Raw genomic sequence first — 13,997 nt, 5'->3', positions numbered from 1 at the left:
CACACACACACACACACACACACACACACACACACACACACACACACACACACACACACACACACACACACACACACACTTCAAAATCATTTTGCAATAAGGTCAGGAAGTTTTAGAAAAACTGTGCTAAAACGTAGTCTGATAACACAGTTCAACACCAGCTAACTCACCTTCTGAAAGTAACCCCTCTTGAGTGACTTGTCCCGGACTTGTCTGAAGTAGACGTAACCATAGTAATGGCCTTGGTCCCTCTACACACACACACACACACAAACTCACATTTAGTATGGGCACACACACACGTACAATAAAACACACACACACAATATTTCATTAGTCATTGACGTAAGCCTAAACACGACATGGTTGGAAGTGAACAGTTGACAAGTGAATTGAGGCAGTGGATAATACTGGCATCATACCAGCTCCTTCTCTATAGGACAGGTTATATACTGGCATCATACCAGCTCCTTCTCTATAGGACAGGCTATATACTGGCATCATACCAGCTCCTTCTCTATAGGACAGGCTATCTACTGGCATCATACCAGCTCCTTCTCTATAGGACAGGTTATATACTGGCATCATACCAGCTCCTTCTCTATAGGACAGGTTATACACTGACATCATACCAGCTCCTTCTCTATAGGACAGGTCTATAGGACAGGTTACACTCCCAAGGAATATTTATTTTGTTTTCCAACTTCAGTATTTTCCAGTGTGTGACCAGAGCTGGCAGTCAGAGTGCAGTAGGAAGTCATGGCCGGCCGATGACTGGCTGAGGCGTGTAACGGCCGGCGACTGGCTGAGGCGTGTAATGGCCGGCCGGTGATTGGCTGAGGTGTGTTCCGGCTGGTTGGTGACTGGCTGAGGTGTCTACTGGCTGAGGTGTGTCATGGCATGGGGAAAGTGTTGGCTGAGACTGTATGGCTCTCACAGAGATTCTCATCTCTCAGGTGTGAGTCAATGTTTACCTGTACAGTCATGAGGAGTTTCCCCTTAGCGGACATAAATGCCATTCTAACCCAGCCAGCTCTATATCTATTCTAACCCAGCCATTCCTATTCTAACCCAGATAGCTCTATATCTATTCTAACCCAGCCATTCCTATTCTAACCCAGATAGCTCTATATCTATTCTAACCCAGCCATTCCTATTCTAACCCAGATAGCTCTATATCTATTCTAACCCAGCCATTCCTATTCTAACCCAGACAGCTCTATATCTATTCTAACCCAGATAGCCCCATTCAACATGGTCCTCAGAGTTTGATAGATCAAAAACATTTTCAAATAACCCTCCCCGTGTACTGTCAAATAAGTTGCAGACCACCCTCCCCCATAGAATTAACTCAAAACAATGTTTACGACCACAATTAACAACTGCAGCGACCACGCCCAGCAGAGACCCCGCCCCGCAGAGACCCCGCCCTGCAGAGACCCCGCCCTGCAGAGACCCCGCCCCGCCCTGCAGAGACCCCGCCCCGCCCTGCAGAGACCCCGCCCTGCCCTGCAGAGACCCCGCCCTGCAGAGACCCCTTTTTACCTTCAGGCAGACTGGGGCGTCACGGTCAAACTGGTCCAGAAAACATCCCAGAGAAGACTTCCTGCCTGAGGCCTGGCGGAAACGGAAGCAGAACTGTGTGTCCCCTAGACAACCTGCCAAACAGGAAGAGGAAACAAATGTAGTCATCTTCCTCTTGGCTGGATTTCAGCACTGACATGGGGAAGAGGACAGGGGAGGAATGTTGTGATAGCAACAGGGTTCTGAGATGGAGGTTTTGAAACCAGACTGTTAAAGCAGTGATTTATCACACAAAGAAGCTGTTTTACTGAAAGGTCCCTGAATAGCTAATAAGAATGAAGCCTGGGTGCCAGTCTGTTTGTGCTGTCCTACCAACTCCTTACGGAATTATCATGCTTTTGACAATGGCAGCAGAGTTGGCAAGAACACAAACAGATCTGGGACCAGGCTAATAAAATGTCATACAGGGGCCAAATAAGACATTGAAGTCTAACAAGGCATTTGGTGAAGACATTTTGAAGGGGTAAAACATACTGTACAGTGAAACACCAGTTCTACATTCCAGAGCAGAGCAGAGCCTGCATGTCAGCCTGTGTCTATCTGCACACCACATGGGGACAGGAGGTTTTCCCAGGTGCCTAGTGCAGCAGGTCCAATCTCTCCAACATGTATACATCGGAGTATTTCAAAGGGGTTGGAATACAGGAAGTCAGATTTCAGTGGGACCTAGTGTTGATTAAATACAGGAAGTCAGATTTCAGTGGGAACTAGTGTTGATTAAATACAGGAAGTCAGATTTCAGTGGGAACTAGTGTTGATTAAATACAGGAAGTCAGATTTCAGTGGGACCTAGTGTTGATTAAATACAGGAAGTCAGGTTTCAGTGGGACCTAGTGTTGATTAGATTACAGGAATTCAGATTTCAGTGGGACCTAGTGTTGATTAAATACAGGAAGTCAGATTTCAGTGGGAACTAGTGTTGATTAAATACAGGAAGTCAGATTTCAGTGGGAACTAGTGTTGATTAAATACAGGAAGTCAGATTTCAGTGGGACCTAGTGTTGATTAAATACAGGAAGTCAGGTTTCAGTGGGACCTAGTGTTGATTAGATTACAGGAATTCAGATTTCAGTGGGACCTAGTGTTGATTAAATACAGGAAGTCAGATTTCAGTTGGACCAAGTGTTGATTAAATACAGTGATGTTAACATTTCCCGGAGTTTCTCCTCTGATGCAGGTAACAAGTGGGCCGAGTTCCAGTCACTTCTTGAACAACGTGTGAAATTCCAGGCTATGCTTTGTGTGCTGAGGTGGCTAAGCCACCTGAGTGACACAGTTGAGTATGTCGCAGAAGAATATAGTATATCACAGTAGAGTACAGTACATCACAGTAAAGTAAAGTAGAGTAGAGTATAGTACAGTAGAGTATAGTTCAGGACAGTACAGCACACACAAATTGAGGACCCTGCCGAGCTCGACCCTGCCGAGCTCGACCCTGATGTCCAGAACTTATGAAACATCAACATCTATGATTGGTTCATATTTGGTCCAGTCCAACCAAACGTTGTCTTGTTTGGTGGCAGACGTCTTTAAAATAATAGCCAGTGTGTAAAATAAATTCCCAAATATGTAAAAGGAGGATATTGTATAATTCTACCTCTGTGTACCTATTCAGAATGAATCTCTGTAAAGAGAACGTCAGATCCATCATTATGTTTCAGCAAAATGTTTGGTGTAAATGGTTTGGTTGTTGTATGGTTGTTGTATGGTTGTTGTATGGTTGTTGTATGGTTGTTGTATGGTTGTTGTATGGTTTGTTAAACTTAGAAATCAAATGGTATTTGTTTGGCATACATGTTTGGCCTAAAATCTGAGTTACTGTGGGAATTGCCCTACAGACTAATACAGGTGTCAAATTGTTTTTATTTTTATAAAAAAAATATTGAATTGTATTAGTCACATGCTTAAGGTGATTCTCATTAAACCAGTTTAAAATGTCTGTAGCAAATTAAGTTACAAAACAATGACATATCGGCAAAAATCGGCCAAGATGTCTAGTTTTGGGAAAGTGTCTTTTTAAATACATTTTACATTTGCGCCTGTATTTCTTGACATTTGTTACTCCAAAAACTCATTACCGAAATGCATCCGGATTAAATACTAGGATAATGTTTTAAAAATGTTTAATTTTCAAAAAAACTTTAAACTTATTTGAATAAAATATATGTTGCTCTAGTTTGTCCATAAAATGGTATACTAGTTTAAGTAAACATTAAAATATAATATTTATTAAGTACAAAAACCTTCTGTGGACATGGGTCTCATTACCATAATACTTTTCCAAGATCCGGTAAAAACTTGAATCCGTTTTAAAAAATATAATCTTTATTAACTCATGATGCAAGAGAAGTAGTCAGATGAGTTTAAATTATGTTAATGTATTTTCTTATATGCCTTCAGAGTTTAGTTCATATTCTAAAAACACCTCCCTTACAACTCTGCCAAAAGGGGGCGGAGTTGCAATCTACTGCAGAGATAGCCTGCAGAGCTCTGTCTTACGATCCACCGCTTGCTATAGACCACCTTCTGCCCCCAGCTGTGCCCTGGACACCATATGTGAATTGATTGCCCCCCCCCCATCTATCTTCAGAGCTCGTGCTGCTTGGTGACCTAAACTGGGACATGCTTAACACCCCGGCCATCCTACAAACTAAGCTTGATGCCCTCAATCTCACACAAATTATCAAAGAACCTACCAGGTACAACCTCAAATCAGTAAGCACAGGCACCCTCATAGATATCATCCTAACCAACCTGCCCTCCAAATACACCTCTGCTGTTTTTCAACCAGGATCTCAGCGATCACTGCCTCATTGCCTGCGTCCGTAATGGGTCTGCGGTCAAACGACTAACCCTCATCACTGTCAAACGCTCCCTAAAACACTTCAGTGAGCAGGCCTTTCTAATTGACCTGGCCCGGGTATCCTGGAAGGATATTGACCTCATTCTGTCAGTAGAGGATGCCTGGTTATTTTTTTAAATATTTTTTTAAATGCCTTCCTCACCAGGAACAGATACAGCCCTTTGTTCACTCCAGACCTGACTGCCCTTGACCAGCACAAAAACATCCTGTGGCGTACAGCATTAGCATCGAATAGCCCCTGCGATATGCAACTTTTCAGGGAAGTTAGGAACCGACAAACACAGGAAGTTTGCTTTCCAAAGGCTAGCTTTTTCAAAACAGAAATTTGCATCCTGTAGCACAAACTCCAAAAAGTTTTGGGACACTAAAGTCCATAGAGAATAAGAGCATCTCCTCCCAGCTGCCCACTGCACTGTGGCTAAGAAACACTGTCACCACGGCTAAATCCACAATAATTGAGAATTTCAATAAGCATTTTTCTACAGCTGGTCATGCTTTCCACCTGGCTACCCCTACCCCAGTCAACAGCACTGCATTCCCCACAGCAACTCGCCCAAGCCTCCCCCATTTCTCCTTCACCCAAATCCAGATAGCCAATGTTCTGAAAGAGCTACAAAATCAGCTGGGCTATACAATCTGGGCTAGACAATCTGGACCGTCTCTTTCTAAAATGATCTGCCGAAATTGTTCACTCCAGACCTGACTGCCCTTGACCATCCATGTTAGACACGCCTCTGAAACGCTGCTCCAGACACTGAGTCAGTAATTTAGGATAGGGGGCAGCATTTTCACGTTTGGATGAAAAGCGTGCCCAGAGTAAACTACCTGCAACTCAGGCCCAGTTGCTGATTAAAATGTATAATATTTGTATAATTTGTTTGAAATATATATTTTTCTTCCAGTGTTAAGCCTTTTCATTAAGGGAACCATGTTAAAAAAAACATTACACATATTGATTTGTTTATAACAGTTCGACTACGAAAACAGTAATTAGACTTTTGTGAAAATATTGGTAAAATTAATAATATCTGATCGAAAAAATGTGATAACTTTAAAGTAGTTAACTTGTTTGGGATAGGGAGCAGCATTTTTCACTTTGCGATGAATAGCGTGCCCAGAGTGAACTGCCTCCTATTCAGTCCCAGATGCTAATATATGCATATTATTATTAGTATTGGATAGAAAACACTCCAAAGTTTGTAAAACTGTTTAAATGATGTCTGTGAGTATAACAGAACTCATATGGCAGGCGAAAACCTGAGAAAAAAATCCAAACAGGAAGTGGGAAATCTGAGGTTTGTAGTTTTGAACTCAGCCCCTATCGAAAACACAGTGAGATATGGGTTATGTTGCACTTCCTAAGGCTTCCACTAGATGTCAACTGTCTTTAGAACGTTGTTTCAGGCTTCTCATGTGAAGGGGGGCCAGATGGGAGCTGTTTGACTAATTGGTCAGCCTCATTCTCAGCCACGCGCTTTCACTTGAGAGGTAAGCTCTTTTTGCCATTGCTTTTCTACAGACAATGGAATTCTCCAGTTGGAACATTATTGAACTTTTATGATAAAAACATCCTAAAGATTGATTCTATACTTAGTTTGACAAGTTTCTTCGACCTGTAATATAACTTTTTGAACGTTTCGTCCGAATGGACCAGATCGCGCTTTTGGATTTGTTTACCAAACGCCCTAACAAAAGAAGCTATTGGACATAAATGGACATAAATTATGGACATTATCGAACAAAACAAGCATTTATTGTGGAACTGCGATTCCTGGGAGTGCATTCTGATGAAGATCAAACGTAAGTGAATATGTATAATGCTATTTATGAATAATGTTGACGACCCAAAATGGCGGATATTTATAATGTTAGTTCTGATAATGTTGACGACCCAACATGGTGAATATTTATAATGCTATTTATGACTAATGTTGACGACCCAACATGGCGGATATTTCTCTGGCTGGTTTGGGCTCTGAGCGCCGTTCTCAGATTATGCTTTTTCCATAAAGTATTTTATTTTTTATTTGAAATCTGACACAGCGGTTGCATTAAGGAGAAGTGTATCTAAAGTTCCATGTATAACAGTTGTATTTTCATCAACATTTATTATGAGTATTTCTGTAAATTGTGGCTCTGCAAAATGTGGCTCTGCAAAATCACTGCATGTTTTGGAACTACTGAACGTAACACGCCAATGTAAAATTAGATTTTTGGATATAAATTTGAACTTTACCGAACAAAACATACATGTATTGTGTAACATGAAGTCCTATGAGTGTCATCAGTCCTAGACAGGTTAACTATATGGCCTTCTGAGAGGTGCAGTGGTCTAAGGCACCGCGTCGCAGTGCTACTACAGACCTGGGCTCATTCCCAGATCCGGCTGTGGTCGGGAGTCCCATAGGACAGTTCACAATTGGCCCAGCGTCGTTAGGGGAGGGTTTGGCCGGGGGAGGGTTTTGTCTGTGGGGCTTAACTTAGCTCATCGCGCTCTAGCGACTGTTTGTGGCGGGCCGGGTGCCTGCGGGCTTACCCCGGTCGTCAGTTGAACGACACATTGGTGAACCCGGCTTAACCCGGGTTAAGCTGGCGGGTGATGAGGAGGACGCATGACACCACCTCAGCCTCTCCTGAGCCCATTGGAAAGTTCCAGCAATGAGACAAGATCAAAAAGTGGTGACAAAAAGGGGTAATGTACAACAACAAAAAATATTTAAAAAGGAAATAGCTAAGTATACATCTGAAGCTCTGAATAATTTCTGTAAATTCACTTCAGAAAGGGTTTTCTTCTTTTTACAGTTCAGTGAGAATTATCCAGTGTAAACTACCAGTGACATGCTTACTTACAGGCCCTGCCCAACAACGAAGAGAGAAAAAAGAAACATAACAGGAGGAATAAATCCAATGGAATAACAATAACATGGCTGTTGTACACACAGCGTACCAGTATATAGATATGTATATATAAGCAGGGCTAGTGTCTAGGCAACAGCATAGATAGATAACAACAGTAACAGCAGCGTATGTGAAGACAAAAGAGTCGGTTCAAAAAAGGGAATATCCAATACAAAACTAACTTTGGGCCTCTTGGACTTCATCCCAGTATGACTAATGTCCATAAAACAAATATGTATTTGTTCTATGTGTCACATTGTTGTTTCAATGAGTCAATCTAGGTAAATCATTTGATCTGATGGTAAAAAAAAACCTCTTTAAATATGTATTTGTGCTATGTGTCACATTGTTGTTTCAATGAGTCAATCTAGGTAAATCATTTGATCTGATGGTAAAAAAAAAACCTATTTAAATATGTATTTGTGCTATGTGTCACATTGTTGTTTCAATGAGTCAATCTAGGTAAATCATTTGATCTGATGGTAAAAAAAAACCTCTTTAAATATGTATTTGTGCTATGTGTCACATTGTTGTTTCAATGAGTCAATCTAGGTAAATCATTTGATCTGATGGTAAAAAAAAACCTCTTTAAATATGTATTTAAAGAGGAGATCCACCCAATACAATGTTCCATAGCTTTTTTTTGATTAATTCATTATCAATGAGCATGTGAACATTACAACCCGTCTCAACATTATTATTACTTTTTAAAATCAGCCTGCGAACATTTTATTGCATAGTCCCAGTCGTTATTAGACAGAACATCGCGGCCCGCGGGGGGAAAAAAAACAATGTGTGGCTTACAGCAAATCTAAAAATCACATTTTCCCCATTTCCCCACATTTTTGTCTGTTTGTTGTAGTGAATTACAGTGCCTTGCGAAAGTATTCGGCCCCCTTGAACTTTGCGACCTTTTGCCACATTTCAGGCTTCAAACATAAAGATATAAAACTGTATTTTTTTGTGAAGAATCAACAACAAGTGGGACACAATCATGAAGTGGAACGACATTTATTGGATATTTCAAACTTTTTTAACAAATCAAAAACTTAAAAATTGGGCGTGCAAAATTATTCAGCCCCTTTACTTTCAGTGCAGCAAACTCTCTCCAGAAGTTCAGTGAGGATCTCTGAATGATCCAATGTTGACCTAAATGACTAATGATGATAAATACAATCCATCTGTGTGTAATCAAGTCTCCGTATAAATACACCTGCACTGTGATAGTCTCAGAGGTCCGTCAAAAGCGCAGAGAGCATCATGAAGAACAAGGAACACACCAGGCAGGTCCGAGATACTGTTGTGAAGAAGTTTAAAGCCGGATTTGGATACAAAAAGATTTCCCAAGCTTTAAACATCCTAAGGAGCACTGTACAAGCGATAATATTGAAATGGAAGGAGTATCAGACCACTGCAAATCTACCAAGACCTGGCCGTCCCTCTAAACTTTCAGCTCATACAAGGAGAAGACTGATCAGAGATGCAGCCAAGAGGCCCATGAACACTCTGGATGAACTGCAGAGATCTACAGCTGAGGTGGGAGACTCTGTCCATAGGACAACAATCAGTCGTATATTGCACAAATCTGGCCTTTATGGAAGAGTGGCAAGAAGAAAGCCATTTCTTAAAGATATCCATAAAAAGTGTTTTTTAAAGTTTGCCACAAGCCACCTGGGAGACACACCAAACATGTGGAAGAAAGGTGCTCTGGTCAGATGAAACCAAAATGTAACTTTTTGGCAACAATGCAAAATGTTATGTTTGGCGTAAAAGCAACACAGCTGAACACACCATCCCCACTGTCAAACATGGTGGTGGCAGCATCATGGTTTGGGCCTGCTTTTCTTCAGCAGGGACAGGAAAGATGGTTAAAATTGATGGGAAGATGGATGGAGCCAAATACAGGACCATTCTGGAAGAAAACCTGATGGAGTCCCCCACACACACTGGACTCTACCCCCCCCCCACACACACACTGGACTCTACCCCCCCCCCCACACACACACTGGACTCTACCCCCCCCCCCCACACACACACTGGACTCTACCCCCCCACACACACTGGACTCTACCCCCCCCCACACACACACACTGGACTCCCCCCCCACACACACACACACACACTGGACTCCCCCCCCACACACACACACACACACACTGGACTCCCCCCCCACACACACACACACACTGGACTCCCCCCCCACACACACACACACACTGGACTCTACCCACACACTGGACTCTACCCACACACTGGACTCTACCCACACACTGGACTCTACCCACACACTGGACTCTACCCACACACATATATATTAATGTCACACACACACTGGACTCTACCCACACACTGGACTCTACCCACACACTGGACTCTACCCACACACATATATATTAATGTCACACACACACTGGACTCTACCCACACACTGGACTCTACCCACTCACTGGACTCTACCCACTCACTGGACTCTACCCACTCACTGGACTCTACCCACTCACTGGACTCTACCCACTCACTGGACTCTACCCACTCACTGGACTCTACCCACACACACATATTAATGTCACACACACACTGCTGCTACTCTTAAATATCCATTGTGATTGTGCCTAGTCACTTTTGCCTTTAATCCACATGTACATATTACCTTATTTAAAACTCAACTACCCTTGTAGCCCTTGCATATAGCCTCGTTATTGTTATTTTATTGTGTTACTCTTTCCTTATTTTGTCTTGCTGATTGTTCTTACGGTTTAACTCTGCACGGAGTGTGCAAAGCTGTCATCAAGGCAAAGGGTGGCTACTTTGAAGAATATAAATATATTTTGATTTGTTGAACACTTTTACTACATGATTCCATATGTGTTATTTAATAGTTTTGATGTCTTCACTATTATTCTACGATGTAGAAAATAGTACAAATAAATAAACTCTTGAATGAGTAGGCGTGTCCAAACTTTTGACTGGTACTGTAAGTGTGTACTTACTACTTAGAAAAGTATGATAGTCCAGAGAAAATATTTGTTACAGCTTTATATAAACTCAGCTGTTGCCTGACACCCAATCAGCTGTGGGGTAAATGACTGACTCCGTGTCTGGAGCAGCGTTTCAGGGGCGTGTCTAACATGGGCGTGATACAGGGTGTCAGGGGTGTGTCTAACATGGGCGTGATACGGGGTGTCAGGGGCGTGTCTAACATGGGTGTCAGGGGCGTGTCTAACATGGCCGTGATACAGTGTGTCAGGGGCGTGTCTAACATGGGCGTGATACAGGGTGTCGGGGGCGTGTCTAACATGGGCGTGATACATGGTGTCGGGGGCGTGTCTAACATGGGCGTGATACAGGGTTTCAGGAAAATGTGGCGCCGGACATTTAACCTGCAGCATTTAAGAAATGTACCGGACCCATATGCATTGGGTGGATAACCTGATTAGAGCGTCCACCCACGATGCTCATTGGGTGGGTAACCTGATTAGAGCGTCCACCCACGGTGCTCATTGGGTGGGTAACCTGATTAGAGCGTCCACCCACGGTGCTCATTGGGTGGGTAACCTGATTAGAGCGTCCACCCACGGTGCACATTGGGTGGGTAACCTGATCAGAGCGTCCACCCACGGTGCTCAGAATGACACAAATCACATTTAGATTATGGTCATTCATATTAACAGAACATGCAAGTTGAGGCTGCAACATTACGCTTCCCTTCTTGCCGAATCACAATGCCCACCTTGAAGAGGTTACAATAACTGTCACAGTTACCTTTCCTCAGCCAACAAGACAAATAACAAAATCACTAGCCTATGTCAATCTACTAACCCTCACAGTAGAAACATTTATCTAATTTTATTGGGCAGTTTGTCAAGAAGAAAAAATGGCCTATTCCAAACAGACTTTGGGACAATAAATCCCAAATTCATACAACCAGTAGGCCTAGGCAACACAAACACCTTAAAAGCAATGAGGGTGACGCAACAGATCAGAACGTTTAGTTTAAAACATTTTAAGCGCAGCAATGTGCACAAGGCAGTAAGCCATAATGCAATTAGCGGGAAAATACTGTTGCCAAAAGCGGTGAAAATAACAGTTAGAAATTTGGAAAGAGGGGAGATCCAAAGATGCAACAACTAGCACGGGCTGCTAATAGGACTAGGATCATCATCAACTAGCACGGGATGCTAATAGGACTAGGATCATCATCAACTAGCACGGGATGCTAATATGACTAGGATCATCATCAACTAGCACGGGGATGCTAATATGACTAGGATCATCATCAACTAGCACGTGATGCTAATATGACTAGGATCATCATCAACTAGCACGGGATGCTAATAGGACTAGGATCATCATCAACTAGCACGAGATGCTAATATGACTAGGATCATCATCAACTAGCACGGGATGCTAATATGACTAGGATCATCATCAACTAGCACGGGATGCTAATATGACTAGGATCATCATCAACTAGCACGAGATGCTAATAGGACTAGGATCATCATCAACTAGCATGGGTTGCCAATATGACTAGGATCATCATCAACTAGCATGGGTTGCTAATATGACTAGGATTGTGCCTTTGGCTGATGGACAATGAAAGTTGATTTGAAAACCAATAGAACAGGAGAGAAAGTGGTCTCAGTGGCATATGGAAGTGAATAAAATAATTGCCTCCAATGGTCGGATTTTACTCTGAAGCAAGGTAAGACGTGCTTTCAAACAAGTAGGCCTATAGGTTTTCAAAATGCATAGTGCCTCCAGCTCATTGTCTGATGCAATGAAGCCTACCTACAGGTTGCCTATATCCACTAGCATGTCGAATGGGAAGTGTGCTTCAATTATCAGCCGAGGAAGAAAAAAAATATGCTATTTTTAAACCATGGGAATAAAAACTGCATGAAACTTTATTTAGACCTTTTTTGTCAGTAAATACATGCCGAGGCGGCAGTTATGACGATAGTTACTCATCGAGACTCCGTACTTTGCGAAGTAACGACCGTATTGACATTATTAAACTGGTGAATTGCAAGTGAACGGCCGCTTCCTTGGTTTAAAGGAAAATCGTCAAATTCAACGTTTCCTGTAAACCCAGATCCCCGTAAACCCAGATCTCTGTAAAACCAGATTCTGGTTCATGAGAGACTATGAAGGAAGGAGCTTACCTGAGTTGGAGTCTGGGAATGACAAGTAGCAGATACTTGTTTTCTGGAACAAAAATAAGGTGACAGTTTATTTGATGTGACGTTTCAATACAATACAGACAGTCAGTGTGATACAGGAGGTTACTTTTGAAAACATAACTTGCCTCCTTCTCGGATAGTTTTGAATGGTGTGGGTAGATGACCTGCAAGAGAGAGAAACAACAGTTGGCTAGCTAACGTAGCTGTTAACGCGGATAGCTAGCTAACTAGATGTTAACTGTATAACGTTACTTTAAATTCCAATAGCTTGCTAAAGAACATTAGCCAGATATAGTTAGCTACGACTAACACCATTAGCTAGTGAGCCAGCTAAGCTTTAGCCATCCATCTACCGAATTGACAACAAGCAGAGAAAGGTATTTATTTCACTGCACCTCCACCGCCTGGCCGAGTTCTAGATCAAACCCGACGACACAGATACAGTGTAGCCAGGCAGAGAAGCGATCCCACGGGAGGAGAAGCGGGTCCGTGTCCTCCTCTCCTCCAGGCCCGACGGTTAATGTTATTTCTTCAGCTGGAGAGATGCTCACATCCTCGTCTCCAACCTCTTCAGGCTCTGCGAGTTGCTCCTCTATCTCCTCAGAGCCCTGCAAAGCCATCATGAAATTGCTTCCTTTAGATAACTTTTATACTGGTCACTTTATTCTTCGATAGCAAGCTAAACAATGTACCTCACACGTTAAAAAAAACAACAACCACGTAATCCGGCGTGGCTACGCTACGTAAGTACGTAACGTTCCAACCAGAAATGCAGTAGCGGCACAAGCCCACTAGTCAGCGCTACAATCATGGGCGTTTTTTTAAACATGTTAACACATTTGCAAAACAATTTTTATTAACATACATCAACAAAAAAAGAGGAATAGTCACACATGCAAACAAGCATACAAACAAACTATTTACATGGCCAGGAATCCTAAACAAACAAATCATATTAATTAAAAATACAAGAAGTTTTAATTGCCTTTTTGTTTTTCATTTTAGTTGAAGTAGTGCCATATTGTTTAAACTCATTTATAAAGTGAAAAAGTTAGGTTTTGAATTAGACTATTTGCATTTGTGAATGTGAAATTTACCTAGTATTATTAGCAGTTTGATTAAATATACTACATCTTTATGTCAGAATTTCTAAAATAAATCATCATATCAAAACGATTAAATAGTACAACCGGTTCTATTAAAAATGTTCAAAACAATTGTGTATGTCAATCCAAAACATTCTACTATAAATACAGGCAAAAAGCAAATGCAAAATGGTCTCCTTCTCCGTTCCACAGAAATCACAGTTATATTCAATATTCAGCTTGAATCTTTCCAAAACATATACAATATTTGTTAGCAATTTTCCATGCTTTCCCCCATTGTATATCACCATAGATATTTGACCAAAATAATCTTACTGAGGGAATTGTATCACAAACAATATTCCTAATCTGTTTATTACAACA

At 41.9% G+C, this 13,997-nt stretch overlaps 1 protein-coding gene across 3 annotated transcripts in view; it reads right to left on the bottom strand.

Moving 5' to 3' along the window:
• Positions 1-13,254, bottom strand: part of LOC139413937 (DENN/MADD domain containing 6Aa) — a 40,408-nt gene extending 27,154 nt beyond the window's left edge. For all 3 annotated transcript variants that reach the window (XM_071161823.1, XM_071161821.1, XM_071161822.1), the window contains exons 1-5: positions 12,924-13,254; positions 12,654-12,692; positions 12,511-12,553; positions 1,546-1,658; positions 171-251 (exon numbers count right to left, since the gene is read on the bottom strand). In XM_071161823.1, coding sequence (XP_071017924.1) covers positions 171-251; positions 1,546-1,658; positions 12,511-12,553; positions 12,654-12,692; positions 12,924-13,151 — 504 coding nt within the window. In that variant the 5' untranslated portion in view covers positions 13,152-13,254. The remainder of the gene's footprint in view (positions 1-170; positions 252-1,545; positions 1,659-12,510; positions 12,554-12,653; positions 12,693-12,923) is intronic.
• Between the last annotated feature and the right edge of the window lie 743 nt (positions 13,255-13,997).

This window comes from Oncorhynchus clarkii, chromosome 7 (assembly GCF_045791955.1).
Source record: "Oncorhynchus clarkii lewisi isolate Uvic-CL-2024 chromosome 7, UVic_Ocla_1.0, whole genome shotgun sequence".
In the NCBI taxonomy this organism is placed as follows: Eukaryota; Metazoa; Chordata; class Actinopteri; order Salmoniformes; family Salmonidae; genus Oncorhynchus; species Oncorhynchus clarkii.
This window is presented reverse-complemented; position numbering and strand designations above follow the sequence as displayed.